Below are 17,164 nucleotides of genomic sequence, written 5' to 3' on the forward strand. Positions count from 1 at the left end.
GCTGTACAGGAACTCGAAAATAAGGCTCAACTGCATAGGGCTGTATATATCATAATTGACCTTGTTCGTCGGCGAGCTTCGTTTCTTCAAACACGTAGTTATTCAGTGATGTAAGTATGCTTGACGTCCCACTGATTGGAATTGAATAAGAATTCATATTATTGAAGAATGTGCCAGACATTACAATTATTATGATTCGTACTTTTTTGCAATGACCATCAGTTATTAAGTCTTGAGGCATTCCTCTGTTCTTTTGCTTGTTACTTTAATTACAAATTGTTACATCGTTCTGTATCCCGCAGTGTTGTTCACATTGCACTTCTGCGAATCCCAAATATCTAGAATACAGTGCACCTCTCTCTCTTTGACTAGCTGAGTCGATGTGTGATTGTTTTATTGGCGTACTTTACACGCAGTGTACCTTTACTTGGCCTCGAGACAATTATATCAAATATCAGAATTTCAATAAAAGTGAGCTTCTGATGACCATGACCTTTTCTCAACAATATTACGAATAATTCAGTTCAATAAATAATGCGTGTGTCAACTTCCAGAATGTCAGAAATGTAGGATTGCATAGCTGCAGTTAGCTAGTTATGTATAGAGCTGTGTTCACCAGGGCGAACTACGCACATGGTTTGGGGATCGCCTAACACACAGTGCACGTATGTAGGGTTAAGCTGTAGCTGATTATATAACATCTTCTAATTTATAATATAATACCGGGTATATTCATTATTATGTTAACATTAGGCCACACTGATTTAATTTTATGGATGACATCCTCTGAAGACCCCAAAACTAATGCGAAAGGGTGAAAAAAAAAATTCGGGCGAAAAAAAAATGCTGCTAAAACCACAGGACTATGGAGCTATTATTACGAATTTAACCACAGTGTATCAAAAAAACAACAAGTCTTTATTTGTAGGAGGCACATGCTGATGTACACATTTCGTACTGTATTACTGTCACAGGTATCATCATCTTTGATTTTGAAAAGGCAATAGGGTAAGGCAGATGTTAGCTTTGCCAAAGGCATATACATCAACTCAATAATAAAGAAAAACTTACTGTGTTGTATTGAAAAAAAAATAATTAAAAATGAACAATAAGTTTGTCAACAGCAACCTGGAAATTAACTTCTTTGACATTCAAACTACAGCTTTTAAAGTGACACTTCAGATAGACTAAGTGTAGACACAAATGCTCAAGAACTACTTCAACTCTGTAACAAATTATAAGAGGCTCGATGTTGAAAAAAAAACACCAACAGAGAGTCAACAAAAATTTGGATGCAGAAAATTATGTACATGTATCTTGATGAAAATGCGTCATATGATCAAAATATTACTGAATGTGTGTGCAAGCAAATTATCCGAATCAGAAAATGAAAAAAAAATAAGAAGAAAATTTTCTTCACCCCGTAAGGGGACTTCGGCCAAGGAGCTTCTGCTGCTTTCGTTGCAGTTTTGTCGACTTCAATGCGGACAATGCAACCGAACTGATTTGTCGCCTGACCGACTTTTAGGCCACCATACACCTCCACTCCTCTCCCATTTCTCTCATCATTGCAGAAGAAACGCGGGACAGCCACTCTGGACAATATGTTCTCAAAGTTGTCTGGGCGAAACTCGCTTGCCGCTACTGACCTCTCGTATAGCTGTAAAAACGTCTCCCTGGCCAATGTCAATTGCGTACCAGTCTACAACAATCCCTCCGTTTCACCTCTGAACTTTTATGCTCACGTATTTTGGTGGTGTGGTCGCCATGTTGGATCATTTATGGCAAAATTTGCATGTTTTGAGGCAATCTCTTTCCCATAGGTCTTTGCGCTTTACGTAACGCGCATCTAACTGTGCGGAGTTTGGTTTTGAGGTTAGCTGGTTCCCGCCTCAAGTGTCATGGCGTACCAAGCCACAAGAGGCCGGTAACTAGTAATGAATCCGGCATTCTGATTGGTCCGTCACTTTCTCGTTGCTTGTTCTATTTCCCTTGGTTACCTGACGGCGGTGCTTACGCTCGTGGCCGTTCAGGGGTTTCCTTTTACTTTCGAAAGTTGGGTGAATAAAAAACTGTTTCTTTTGTTATAAATTTTCACAGAAACAGCGAGGAATGTCAGAAACATCTCAAATGTGTAAATCTAAGCAGGCAGTATGTTTGAGCATGGCTTTATTGTAGTGTTATAGACATGTTTACGCAGAACGGAACTTGGAATGTTTTCAAATTACGTCACTCAGTCACGTGCCTTCCGGCCGGAAAACCGGCCCAAATGGAACAATATGGCGATTACTAGTTACCTGCGTCCTACCTACCATTCGCAAAGGACGCCGGGAACCAGCGAAGTTTTGAGGTAGTCCAAAACGACTTTTACGACAAGTCGGCGCTTTGCGACAATATGAGTCGGCAAGTTCCGGACAGAAAACCGATCTGTAGAGACTCGTCGTAGGAGATTTTTTTGTTGTTGTTGTTGAGAACAGGCGAAAACTAATGCGTGCGCGGATGTCATCCATAAAATTAAATCTGTGTAGCCTTAACACTGATATTTAACCTATTGATTTATTAAACGTTAATCCAATACATACAACTTGGGTTTTATTTTTCCTCTTCATTGTATGTCACTCATATTCAATTACACATTTTTTGCTTTTTGCTTGATCACAGACATATGATATTAAGACATCTTGCATTTCCTGTTCAAACACAGTCTGTAAAACCATTCCTTTATAAATATTATTGTCTCGAAAAACCAAATTGTACAGTGACCCATAATTTATGCAGAAATAAGACACAATGAAAAAAATGAATGATTAGTTTAGGCCTGCATTTTTTAAGTTGTATCCATCAACAATCTATTTTCGTAAAGGAAATATTTGTTTGTGCAATTTCTCGGATTTGCCGACATCCATCCATCATATGAAAGTACAGCCCAAGATATTGGGAAGGTGGTTTATAGGTAGTAACATAATGACTACTTTGACTCGGTGGTCTCATTAGCAATACGTATCTATTTTACTTGTGTATGTTTGAACCATTTAAGTGTAATTCATTTATAAAACCGGATATATTTTTTTACAGGCACTACTTCACACAAAGTACAGGTTAGCGGTGAAACAGTGACAATGGCTACAAGTTTGAATCACACTGATTCAGCGCAGGAAAATGTGAGTGATAGCGAGCAGGTGGATGGTGGAATTGATTTGAACTCATCAGAAACAGAGGACACAGAAACCCAAGCGCAATGCACTGCTTGCATGCGACGAGGCGTACAAGACACCGAGGAACAAAATGAGTACAGACTTTGCCAATCAAGGAATGGTCATCTGAATTGTGCCCCATCTACAAGTAATGGATATACTGGTAATAATGCCCCATTGTTAACTAATGGGATTGATCAATCAGATGAAGATGAATCAGTAATGCAAGGCATCTTGGCTTCAGCGGAAAATTCAAATGTTATGAATGACTTTATCGATATTGATTTTGATATTACAGAAATGAACAGTGACTTCAATACTAGCTTTGATGGAAATGATAATATACAATCTCCTAGTTCAGATATTGTTGTGAATGGTAATGCTACCATCAATGGACAAAATATATTTCTTGGGTCATCTAGGCATGATGAAGATGATCTAGATCATTTAAATCATCGTGAAGATAAAGATGGACAGAACAACATTAGTAATGAACGTAGGTGTAACTGCCTGAGTAACAGTCATGAAGTTTTTGATCAAGAAGTTATAAGGTGTTATTGTGGACTGCAATATGATCCTTTAGAAGGAACAAACTGTATGGAAAGAGATTCTGATAATGAAGAAGTTTTAGAAGGTGCTGTTGGTTATCATCACCATGGTGATGACAGTATCCATAAAAACAGTAATGGAGATGTTGATGCTGATGATGAGAGGGAGCATGAAGAGCCATCAGAGGAGGACAAACTTGCTGCAGAGATCATAAATTTTGGGCTTATGTTTTTTCGGGGACCTGATCATAGAGTCAAAGACATGCTCAAGAAAGTTGCACGCTCACGATTTGCACATATGATAGATTTTAATAGACTTATTGAGGATATACAACTTTATCAACAGAGGTACCGTGCAAGAGAATTGAGAGCCAGGGAGAGAACTACTAATGGAAACAGTACTGATGACGGTGATGATGAGAAGGAGAAAGAGGAGGAAGAAGTGGAAGAGAAGGAGAAGCCTGATATAGGAGAATGTGAAGCAGTAAATTCTTCATCGGAAATTGATGATGAAGAAGACTGCAACAACGATGTTGATGATGAGTTTGGATGCCAAGATGAATCAAACAATGCCGCAATGAGGCGGAATTATAAAAGACCTGATGATCATAATAATTTTGATTATTTATCTATGATATCGCGATATGATGACCCATTCAACTTTGATTCTGATTCAGAAGGTGGTGATGAGGTGAGTATCTCCTCCCATGTGTGCATGCTTTCCTCTAAATTCTATGAATCCAAATGACAATTGAAAAATTATTAAACAAATAAATAAATAACTAAATTATTAAATAAATACATGTAGAAAGTAATCAGGATTTTTCCATTTCATTTTCCATGCTAGCATTCCAATGAGATAAATATGTTTGGTGTATCCCATGTAGTGCAAGTGTATTGACCTCGGACCTCATTTTACTTTTGACCAGATGTTTGTCAGAGTGGGCTTTTAGTACAGTAATCTGTCTAAATTTTGGCCATATAATACAAAATGGGCAAAAATGTGTAAATTTGAATATTGATTTTGTTGAAGATTCCTGGGATAAATACCGTTGACAATCTTGTATAGTATTTTGAGGTCATTTTTGGGCAAATACTTTATTTTTGCTTGGAATTAATTTTCGCTATTTTCGTTGAAGGAATGATTTAGAGTGTTTAAACAGAACTTAAATGCCTGAGTCGCCTGCACTCAACTGAAAATTTATAAATGTAAATTTCTTCTCCAAAACCGCAACTTTCTTACGAGTCATGATAGATGTGCATTTATATTATAAAATAGATTTGAACTGTGTAGTGATTGTTCCATAGTTAATAGACCAGATTCTGACCACTTACCAATAACATTTACACTGAAAACTCTAACCCAAAATGAGAACGAATCCTCAATCGAGGGCAGTATTTTTACTAGATATAATTGGAATGTATCAAAAAAGGATCAATTCCATTCATTTTGGAAAGGTGAAACTGCAAAGCTCTTGGTAGTAAGATTTCACACTTCAGCAAATATGGGAAATACTATTGAAGCTGCTAATATTTTATCTGATTTGTTATTTAACGCGGCTGATGCCATGAAACGTAAATGTAAATTGCCATAGACTATAAGAAAGTTTGATAAGAAAAGTAATTGGTTCGACGATGACTGCAAATATATGAAGCAACAGACCAGGAAAGCCCTAAATCAGTTTCGAAATTGTAGATCTGTTGTTAATCTTGAAAACTATATTACTCACAGAAATAATTATCGTATATTGCTAAGGGACAAAAAGAAACTATTTAACAATCTCAAAAAACGTGAACTTTACATCTCTGCAATCAATCCAAATACAAAGGAATTTTGGAATTTATTAAATAGTAAGAAAAGTGGCCCATCTACAAAAATCCAACCAAGCGCATGGCATGTTTATTTTTCTCAACTCTTTACGAGTACAGATTTGAATTATGGGAATGAAAGTAACATGTTTTTAGAAGAAGTTCAAGACTATCTTGATAATTTATTAATTTTGTCAGAGTCAAATGCAGTTATTGACTATCAGCAGATTTTAGATCAAGCCATTACAATTGTGGAATTGGAACATGCCCTTAGTCGGTTAAATGCAAATAAGACAGCTGGTATTGATGGTTTATCGCCGGAAATATTTAAGCATATTCCTATGATTTTTAAACAATTACTTGTTAAACTTTTCAATACAATAATTAATACTGGTATATTCCCTCCACAATGGGTGCATGGTTTAATTATTCCTGTCTATAAGAAGGGTGAAAGAGATTCAGTTAATAACTATTGAGGTATTACATTATTGCCTTTGATTACAAAAGTTTTCAGTGATATTATTAGTCCCCGTTCGGACGCAGTCCGAAAACGGGGACTTATGTTTTGCCCTGTGTGCGTCCGTCCGTCCGTGCGTCCGTGCTTCCGTGCGTCCGTGCGTCCGTGATCACCTGTATCTCGAACATGCATGGACCGATTGAGTTCAAACTTCACTCATACATCACACATTATATGGGACATATGCACATGCATTTTTTTCATGATCCGATTAACGATAGCCGAATAGCGGCCATTTTAAGGCCGAAAATGCATCAAAATCGCACATTTTCACCATTCCGGACCCGAATCTCAGTTATGCATGGACGGATTTTGTTCAAATTTGGTACATACATTAAACATAATAGGACCTTGATGCACGTCATTTTTTTTTTTGGATCGGGTTCGAAATGGCCGACTGGCGGCCATTTTGTTTTAAAGAATTCAGTTCTGGATCCGTATCTGAGACATGCTTGGATTGATCGAGTTCAAACTTCACACACACAAGGTACATCATGTCACAAATATGTATGTGCATTTGTTTCATGATCTCATTAACGATAGCCAAATGGCGGCCGCTTTAAGGCCGAAAATGCATTGAAATCGCACATTTTCACCATTTCGGACCCGGATCTCAGTTATGCATGGACGGATTTCATTCAAATTTGGTACATACATTAAACATAATAGGACCTTGATGCACGTCATTTTTTTTTTCGGATCAAGTTCGAAATAGCCGACTGGCGGCCATTTTGTTTTAAAGAATTCAGTTCTGGATCCGTATCCGAGACATGTCTGGATTGATCAAGTTCAAACTTCACACACACAAGGTACATCATGTCACAAATATGTATGTGTATTTGTTTCATGATCTCATTAACGATAGCCAAATGGCGGCCGCTTTAAGGCCGAAACTGCATTGAAATCGCACATTTTCACCATTCCGGACCCGGATCTCAGTTATGCATGGACGGATTTCATTCAAACTTGGTACATACATTAAACATAATAGGACCTTGATGCACATCATTTTTTTTTCGATCAAGTTCGAAATAGCCGACTGGCGGCCATTTTGTTTTAAAGAATTCAGTTCTGGATCCGTATCCGAGACATGCTTGGATTGATCGAGTTCAAACTTCACACACACAAGGTACATCATGTCACAAATATGTATGTGCATTTGTATCATGATCTCATTAACGATAGCCAAATGGCGGCCGCTTTAAGGCCGAAAATGCATTGAAATCGCACATTTTCACCATTCCGGACCCGTATCTCAGTTATGCATGGATGGATTTTGTTCAAATTTGGTACATACATTAAACATAATAGGACCTTGATGCACGTCTTTTTTTTTTTTTCGGATCAAGTTCGAAATGGCCGACTGGCGGCCATTTTGTTAAAGAATTCAGTTCTGGATCCGTATCCAAGACATGTCTGGATTGATCAAGTTCAAACTTCACACACACATGGTACATCATGTCACAAATAGATATGTGCCTTTGTTTCATGATCTGCTTAACAATAGCGAAATGATGGCCATTTTAAGGCCGAAAATGCATCAAAATCACGTATTTTCACAATTCCAGAACCGGATCTCAGTCATGCATGGATGGATTTTGTTCAGATTTAGCACAATGTGTTGTACATATGCAGGTGCATTTTGGTCATGATCTGCTTTGAATGTATATGTCACTCAAATATGAACGGAACGGGGACGTGTCATTGACAATGACTTGTATATCATCGTCTGCTTAATTGGGTGAACTTGCACTATCCTATTGTGGAAGAACAGGCTGGTTTCCGTAAAAATTATTCATCAGTTGACAATCTATTCATTTTATCAACCATTATTGATCGTTATTTGTCATTAGGAAGTAAATTATACTGCGCATTTATAGATTTTGAAAAGGCATTTGATAGGATCAACCACACCTTACTCTTTTATAAACTAACAAAATCGGGAATGGGTGGCAAACTATTTAAAGTATTGAAGTCCATGTACCAAGATATCAGGGCATGTGTTCGCTCCCCAGTAGGTATTTCTGAACTGTTGTTTGAATTGTTCAAATGTGAAGTAGGAGTCCAACAAGGCAGTGTTTTATCACCACTCCTTTTCTCTCTCTTTGTAAATTGTCTTGGCGAATCAATACAACACAGCCACGCCGGAGTTTATGTAACGCCTATAAAATTATTTTATTTGTTATTTGCAGACGATTTGGCAGTTTTTAGCTCTTTCGTTATGGGTTTACAACGTCTTCTGAATAATTTGGATCTATATGCAAATAAATGGAGACTAAAAGTTAATATTGATAAATCTAAAGTAATGGTATTTAGGCGTGAGGGCAGATTGAAATCAACTGAGCAATGGTGGCTTGCAGGACATAAATTAGAAGTTGTTTCTTATTATAATTATTTGGGTATAGTATTGTCGAGTTCTGGGCTTTGGAACTATGCCCAGTCTAGTTTGGCCAAAAAAGCGTCAGGATCATTGTTTGCGATTATTAAAGAAAAGTATTTCGCAATTTGACGGTATTGATGTAAATATTGCATTTAAAATCTTTGATGGTAAAATCCTACCAATTTGAATGTACGCTAGCGAAGTCTAGGGCTTTCATAATGGCAATCAAGTTGAAATTATACAAAACAAATTCTGTCGATTTATATTGAAAGTCTATCATAATGCACCAAATTTGGCTATAAGGGGGGAGTTAGGTAGGTTTACTATTAAAACGTTTAGACTTATTAGGATTATTAAGTACTGGCTTCGCATTTTATCATTACCCCGACACAGACTAGTATATTTATGTTACACGTTTCAGTACCATGAAGCAGAAAGAGGTAAAAAGTGTTGGGCCCTGAATTTAAAAATGTTACTTCTTTCTTATGGTCTGGGTGAGGCATGGTACAACCAAGGGGTGGGGAACTCTGAATACTTTGTTAAGCTTTTCAAACAGCGATGCTTGGACATTGATATTCAAAATGGGCAAAGTGGACTCGAGCTATTTCCGAAGCTGTGCTTTTATAGAAAATTTAAATATATATTTGGTCAAGAGAATTATTTTAAAACAGACCAAAAATACTGTTACAGGGAAGCGTTGTGTCGCCTAAGAATTTCTGCTCATTGTCTACGTATTGAAACTGATAGAAAATTCCATAATACACGCACAGAAAGAGTTTGTATTTTATGTAATACCAATTGTGTAGAGGACGAGTACCATTTTTGCATTATCTGTCCGTTTTACCAAGAGTTGAGATCTAAATACATCTCAAGTTATTATTATACACTTCCCTCACCCGAAAAATTTATATCACTATTACAATTGCAAAATGCAGTAATCTTGCGTAACATTTCTAAATTTATTTTTCTCTCCACAAAAAAACGCAATACAATTATTTTGGTCTGACAGTTCATGTTCTTTTCATATTTTCTTGTTCTTTTTCAGTCACTGTAAAATGACATTGTCCTCTGTAACATGTTATGTAATTACAATGAGTATACCTTGAGGCCGGAGGCCTACAGTATTATGAATAAATTATTATATTATATAAATTAGATTTATGTATATTTTTACAGGTTACATTTTACTTTCTTTTTACATTTAGTCAGTACACATTATCAACAGTTGATTGCACATTTTGTATTCCTGTCTTGTCTTCAACTGGATTATTTTTATTCCATTCTAGGATGAATCAGAAGTTGTAGCAATAACACCAATGAAAGCCGATGATGCAACAGTGTTTCTATGGACATTTGAAGAAGCTGTAGCCAGACAAGTTCGGCAGGTTGGAGCATCTGCGTGTGGAGCAACTGCAGTCATCAATGTCTTAGTATGTAAAAATTTATTCTTAGAAATACACATAGCCATGATTTAAGTGAACCAGTATATGAAGATTGTCTATATTTTTTATATATTTTAATGCAGAATCTATAATTGATTTGTAGTACTTTGATACCATAAAATACTTTATATTTGCTTGGAATTAATTTTCACTGAAGGAATGATTCAGTGAAAATAAAATCCAGCAAATATACCTTTTTTCCTATATTTAACGTTCAACTCGCCAAAAATCAGTGAAAATAAATTCCATACAAAACACCCAAAACTCTGTTCAGCAAAAATTAATTCCAGCTAAACTAAATTATTTTACAGTACCGGTAGTTAAAAATGTGCATATTTCCTTTAACAATTTATTTAGAATTATCCATATTTGTACATGTAATACCCAGTTAAAGTCAAAGCAAAAAAAACATAACAAATAACCGTGTTAGATGTATAATGCAAATGATATTCAACCAAACAAACTGCTTTGCTCACAGTCTCAGATGTATTTTCATTATAGCTACTGTAGCCGAGATCTTTGTTTGCAGTATTCCACTGTTCTGAAACTGCAGCTGTTTAATTACATGAATTATTTTGTTAATTTTAGAATTGCCTTTATATGACGTATGATGTGAAGACAGTGATCAATGCCATACCTACACGTCTTCGTCTTAACCATGCACCATTGCCTGAATATCTGTTCTCAAGGAGCGTAGCTGGCACAACACATGAAGACCTAATCACTGGTATGGAAGGATTAACAGAGGGCAGAATATATGGCCGATTTTTCTCATTCTATCCAAAGCGTGATGTTGATTTGAAAGAGTGGCTCGCATACTGGATGAAAAAGGGTAAGTTATTGCTACATTAACTGCCCGAATTTTCACACTGAAGTTTTCTTGAGCATTTTTGTCAATTAAATTATTTCATTAATTATGTTATTCAGAAAACTGCAAGGGGGTTGACCATTTGAAAAGATTCTTTGAAGAAAAATTTTTTTATTTCCATAAGAGCTAGCTAGTTTTTGAACAAAATGTCACATCTTAGTAATGTGAACAAAAAAACAAATCTGTTAAATGTACAATTATCAACTGTAGATGGCGCTATTATTTTTCCAATGGCCATCATACAATGTTATATTCTGAAGAAGTTTCTGATGCACAGAGAAACAATTCAATGTAATTTCTATTTCAAAATAGCAAATTCGTTTATTTTTGTGATGAGAACAGCTTGGTATTCATCATGTTTTTCCTCGTACTTCTAGGTGCTGTTCCACTAGCTACTCTCAATTTACAGAGGGGTCAAGAACCAGGATGGAAGATCCCCGATGCTTGGCATCATCAGATGATCCATGGATTAGGATCAGATGGCATATATATGACTAATCCCTTAGTTACAGAGAGTGTACAGAGGATTAGTCAACAGCTCTCAAGCGACTCAGAATTATTGGTAAGGCTTGAATTTATCATAAATTTAAGTAGATGAATTCTCTGCTCTATATGATCAGATACTAGTGTCGTTTTCACAATAAGTATTGGGATTTGATGACTAGACCATCTTCGAATAATTGAATTTATAAATGAATATTTGACTGAACATGACTGCAGAGCATGTTATCTGATTAAAATAATAATATTGTGCCTGATTATCCTGTCCCCATTGTGTATCAGTTTTAATTCCTGACTTTGGTCGCTAAAAATGTTTCTCATTACTTTATTAAAACCTGGTATCGGGATTCCAAAATTCAAAAATAACATCCAAAATATCGTTATTCATATTAGTGGTTCTCCTGCTTTCCATACAATACCTGATACCCATAATAGTAAGGAGATTATAATTCTAATTAATTAAACAAGTATATATTGCATATTCTATGATTTCAGATAAGGAAATATGATGTATTGGGAAGATGGAATGAAGAAACAGACCTGACACCACTAATGACACATGCTGATAAACGATGGTCAGAAATGAATGTATTAGGTGAGGAAACTTGTAAAAAATGCAAAGCATAGTAGTTCCATCCCCAGTTTCATTCTTTAAATCAGGGGATTATTCACAGATTATATTGAGATTTGCCAACGAAGCACAAAATGGCAATCCTATGGGCCGTTGCGTTTATTTGTGTTTTGTGCATGTACATGCAGTAACTCGTTGGCAAGAATAAGTCGTTCGTACCAAAAGATAAAATAACGGCGATATTTGTTGTTATGGTTATTAAATATACATGTATGTATGCATGTTAATAAAACATCTTACAGGAAATGTTGTCAAAGCAGATCACAAGCTATTGTTGATCAGTGAGTGACACTTGTTAACAGACATTCGCATGCTGGTTGGTAAAAATAAAAAACAAATGACGTGATGGCCTAAATTTGTCACCACAAATTAAGATTTAAAAAAACAATTTTTGGTCAAAAATGGTTCACTTTCAAATGAATGCAAACACTATCATTCTTATATGTGTTTTCATCTCCAGGTCAAGTTGTAAACATGATACGAGAGCGATCTCCTCAGTCCATGGATTACCCAGTGTTTGGTCAGCAGTCCTATCGACTGATGACAACGCACATAAAAATACCAGCAGCTTATAAATCTGGAATTACGCTGTTTGTACAGAAATCTAAGTCAGATGTCTATGAAGAACTGCAGCAGGCACCAGAGTTACCAATCATTGAAAGAATGCAAGAAATGAGAAATATGTGTGTTGTCGCTCGTCCCGTTGTCAAACTCCTAAGCTATAGAAGGATCTAATTCTTGAAGTTTGAAGTGTTTTTCATCAAAATTGATTCAACTGTTTTTGTGATGACACAAGATGCAGCATGTGCGACGTTGTGGTGACAGATTCTTTCCATCTGCGCTGATGAACTTGAACGAATCTTCAAAAAAGTTAGAAAATGCTATTCCTCGTATCGGTATATTATTTGAGTCTCCCTTGATACCAGGAAATTATTGCTTTCTCATTGAACACAAGTGTAAAGTAGTGCATCCCCCAACAGAGTATCAATTAATTGCCGTTAGTCCTGGGGAACATGCATTTATATCTAAATGTCGAGTATTAACTTCAATAGCTCAGGTATCTTTGTAGATTGGTATATACATTTGATGTCAAGTCTAGAAGTTCAGAAACTTGTCAGTTGTTTCATCTGAAGTCTAAAACTAATAGGAGTGATGATATGATGTGAATTATTTATCTCAGAGTGTAAAAATCAGTGTTTATAGTATAAAAATTATTTATATTGACATTTAAAGCACAATTGTTTTATGTTTAAATTGCAGATTTTATTTTAAACAAAAGAATACGTTTTTTAATGGTGCTGTTATCTTTGTGTAGGATTTTTCTCACAATAGTTGGTCAATGCGTTTCAGTTGTCATGTTAGGGAGTTTATGCAATGCATTGTTACGCATTGTTTGTGAAGCTGAACTGGGAAGTTGTTTTGCTAGCATCTTGATAAGAATTTTTTTACGAATTAGTAAATTAAAGTGACTGAAGGGGTTGGGGCGTCTTTTGTTTGAATGCAGGTATTCAGTTGACCCATGTAACAAGTAAATAATAACAAAGTGAAATGAAGTTGAAAAAGTTATTTATTGATCGTCCAGTTTTTTTTTTCAGACCACAGTAAATTTGAGATAATTTGAGTTCGTCAATTTTGTGTGCAGCATTACAGGTACAAAATATGGAAGTAAAATGGGAAATGTAGCTTTTACCATAGCTCTGACTGCCCTTCAAAGGTGTGTTCTCCACTCTTCTCCAGCAGCTTTTGCCCTGAAAGAGGGTGCCTGTGGAAGACCTATTTTTCGAACACATAAAGATAAACTTGCAACCAAATGAAAGTCATTTTGTTTTTGCATGGGTCACTAATTAATTTCCCACCAGAAACTTGTAGCTTTAATTACAGATGCAAGGATTCCAAATAAATACAACAAGGATGACTGATATTAGGATGCGAATGGTTATATGATAAGTTTGTTTTCATGTGGGCAAAATAAAACAAATCATAGTCTGACACATTGGTGATGTTGCAAAGGGAGTATGTGGATGCAGTGACACAATTCAACTAGGATTGTTATGAATGATGCCAAGTCAGGTCAGTCTAAGAAACATGTGTATGACTTGTTTGGCTCGTTTTCTATTGTCTTTAATAATCTTGACAAGCTTTTGTTCACTTCAATTCCAACTTTTTTGGCAGTCTGCAAAAAAAAAAAAAAAAAACAAGTTACAAAACTACCAACACTTCGATATATCACTTTTTCAAGTTGGCTACATGAATACATACAAACATAAGAAGTTTGAGCCATGTGCGTTCAATTATTATCACCAGGAAAGGGGGAGGGTGTTATTTATGCACACACATTGAGCAATAAAAATGCCCGTACCATCAAAGATGGAAGGGAAAGATATATTAAGGGGAAAATTTTGTCCGGCGTTTTCGTTGTTGTCGTCGTCGTTAATAATTTGTATTGTGTGCATAATAACTTTACTAATTCTATTCCAAACTTCACCAAACTTGGTCACCTTATTCATCAGTATAAAGTCTTCCCTGAGTTTGAACAACAGATGTCCTGTTAGAAAATATTATGCAAAAATTGAGAAAATTTGATAAAATATTTTGACTGTTTCTACTTGACTGATCACTGGTGATACACATCAAAGGTCACTGATCTCAGTGGAAATATGCATTGTTGTATGTGTTCAATGAAGCTAATGATTTATCTTGTAATAATATCCTTGGTAATGTATCTCAGAATCCCATACTGGGTTTCAAAACTAACTCATGGAGAGAATGCACAGTCTGATACACATTTGCAAACCTATCAATAAAATCTGTACAGAAAACAAGATGTCAGAAAATCAATATAAGCACTCCTATGAACTGGGTGCCAAACTTTGATCAAGATCTGAAGCTAATAGAAAATCTGTTTAGTTCAAAGTTACCAAATCAAAAACAATACATAAAAAGCAAAACATTTCATCCACATTTTAAAAAGAAAATTGTTTTAAAATATATGTATTCTGTATTTGACAAACAGTTCATTCGACAAATGAAAACTCACAGGAATATGTTTCAGCTATTAGAACAGAATGATAGGGTTTTTATAATACTAGTTTAAAAACGCACTTCAAAGATTGCAGTGTTTGAAGATGTAGATTCTCAGGAGGCAACAGTACTGTTGACTTCTCCCTTCACTGGACACCAACTAACTATTTAAGTTGATTTGCATACAAAGCAGAGCTTGCAACAAGATAGCTATTCATAAAGGGTGTTTTTTTTTTACTTTTCATATAATACAGTAGTCACACAATGAGGCAGTTCATATTTGTCTCAGTGAATCATTAATTTTTTACAGACACCTGTACAAAATACTTGGACAAAAGCCAGCTAAGATTTTCTGTTATCTTGCATGTTTTATGAATCTATTCACGTCTGAATGCAGCACTTTTTTTTTTGCGATGAGGCATTTGTTTTTATACTAAAATAATTAAACAAATAAGGCACCAATGTTTTTGTAAGATATTTACATCTTTAAAGAACATTCGGTAGACTGATTCCCCACTGTTGGTTCAACCCCAAAACTTGTTTGTATTCAAAATGACAATGCATATTTATATTGAAACAAACTATGATAAAGGGAATTATATAACAAAGGGCAAGGTCACCATAGTTCAACTATGTTTTTGGGACGGCTATCATAAATTTGTAATTTTTTACCAAAACGCAAAAGATACTGCCTTGTCTTTGTTAAACCTTTCAATGCACATAATACCGTATTTGCTCTATTAGAAATTGCATGGACTTGAATAAATGCTCTCCACAAAACCTAGCATTATCAGACTATTTTTAGCTTTAATACATCACTTACTGAGAGCTTTGACAAATGGCATCAGACCGTGTAATAAAATAATAGCAAATATGGTATATAGAATGTGTATGTTCTGTTGTAGAAAGATGCGTAGGAAAACAGGAATCCTGGAGATGTCAATGTCATCAGTTTAAAATAACCAGGAATGCTGATGATCCAAAAGTTCTGAAAAAATGTATTTCAACAAATGTGATCTTTCCATGTACATTATCTTAATTATTATCTTAAAATAAATTTTGTGTGAAACACATTCATGTTTATACATGTATATTTATTTATTTGGACAATTTACTGGTTATGTGAAGTTAACAAGAAAATACCGCCAAGTACTGTAAAATTTTTGCTTGGAATTTATTTTTGCTGAAGGGATGATTCAGTGAAAATAAAATCCAGCCAATATGCATTTTTTTCTATATTTTACATTCAATTCATCAAGAATCACTAGAAATAAATTCCATACAAATCATCCAAAAAGTCTTCAGCTAAAATAAAGAACTTTACAGTATTATTATTATTACACAAATGCAGTACAGTGATGTATCAACCAATGCGTAGCGGAGGCCGATGCGATCCATTGTGCCTGAGTACATACTTCGCGGTATTCTTGTGATAACCTTATTATACATCTTTTTCCTGCTTATAGTAATAATTTATTGAGTGCTTATGACAATGAAAAGCGCTGTGCAAACGTTCGATTCTATTTCTATCATGCCCTGTAGTGCTTCTGCATCCAATGTAAACAATGAAAGTTTTCGAATGTGAAAACGTCAATGTTGGGAACGTAGTTTACCCCATATAAGAACAAATTTAAATGTTCAAATGAGTGATGATACATTTTGGAATGTGGGATGATACAGGTTTTTACAAAACAGCAAATTCTATGGTTTTCTATGTATTGTGACACCAGTATCAGTTATAATCCATTAGATACATCTACTTGTACAAGTCATTGTCAAACATTTAAAACGTTAGTTGACACCTAGTCAGCTAAAAGCCTCCACGAATAGTCGAAATGAATGGGGAAAAAAAGAAATTACCGTTCAGCCTTACCTCCATCATCTCAAAGACGCTTTCTGGGGCTAAACTACCCGAACCTTCTTTTCTGACACCACAGATTGTACCCTTTGCCGTAACACCAACCATCAGACATGCTAAACAACAGGCTTCTTCCTCCATCGTTGCATCCACGATATGTTGATTTCCAATCTATGAATATACAATGTAATGTGAATACTACTATGAATTCGAGAACTTTCACTAACGTTATTGTGACTTCGGAAAAGTATTTTCCTCGCAAATACCATTGATGCCACAAAGGTAAATGAATATTACAGTACAAAAAATGGAATGATTTTAATCTTGTTTTCACGTTTTTTTAAAAAACAAGCTTTCCTGTGACATTCATTGATGTGTATAGTATAGCGCCCTCT

General features: G+C 35.4%; 2 protein-coding genes across 2 annotated transcripts in view; one reads left to right on the forward strand and one right to left on the reverse strand.

The window, feature by feature from the left end:
* Nucleotides 1-13,456, forward strand: LOC144363107 (uncharacterized). The gene is made up of 7 exons (XM_085500299.1): nt 1-110; nt 3,076-4,433; nt 9,735-9,878; nt 10,479-10,722; nt 11,136-11,320; nt 11,755-11,854; nt 12,351-13,456. The coding sequence occupies exons 2-7, from the start codon at nt 3,120-3,122 to the stop codon at nt 12,623-12,625; spliced, it is 2,262 nt and encodes a 753-aa protein (XP_085356425.1). The 5' UTR covers nt 1-110; nt 3,076-3,119; the 3' UTR covers nt 12,626-13,456.
* Nucleotides 13,440-17,164, reverse strand: part of LOC102805387 (exosome complex exonuclease RRP42-like) — a 14,646-nt gene continuing 10,921 nt past the window's right edge. Inside the window, exons 4-5 of the mRNA XM_085500300.1 lie at nt 16,785-16,940; nt 13,440-14,063 (exon numbers count right to left, since the gene is read on the reverse strand). Of these exons, the coding sequence (XP_085356426.1) occupies nt 13,962-14,063; nt 16,785-16,940 (258 nt within the window). The 3' untranslated portion in view covers nt 13,440-13,961. The remainder of the gene's footprint in view (nt 14,064-16,784; nt 16,941-17,164) is intronic.

This window comes from Saccoglossus kowalevskii, chromosome 6, assembly GCF_978046115.1.
Source record: "Saccoglossus kowalevskii chromosome 6, keSacKowa6.1, whole genome shotgun sequence".
NCBI lineage: Eukaryota > Metazoa > Hemichordata > Enteropneusta > Harrimaniidae > Saccoglossus > Saccoglossus kowalevskii.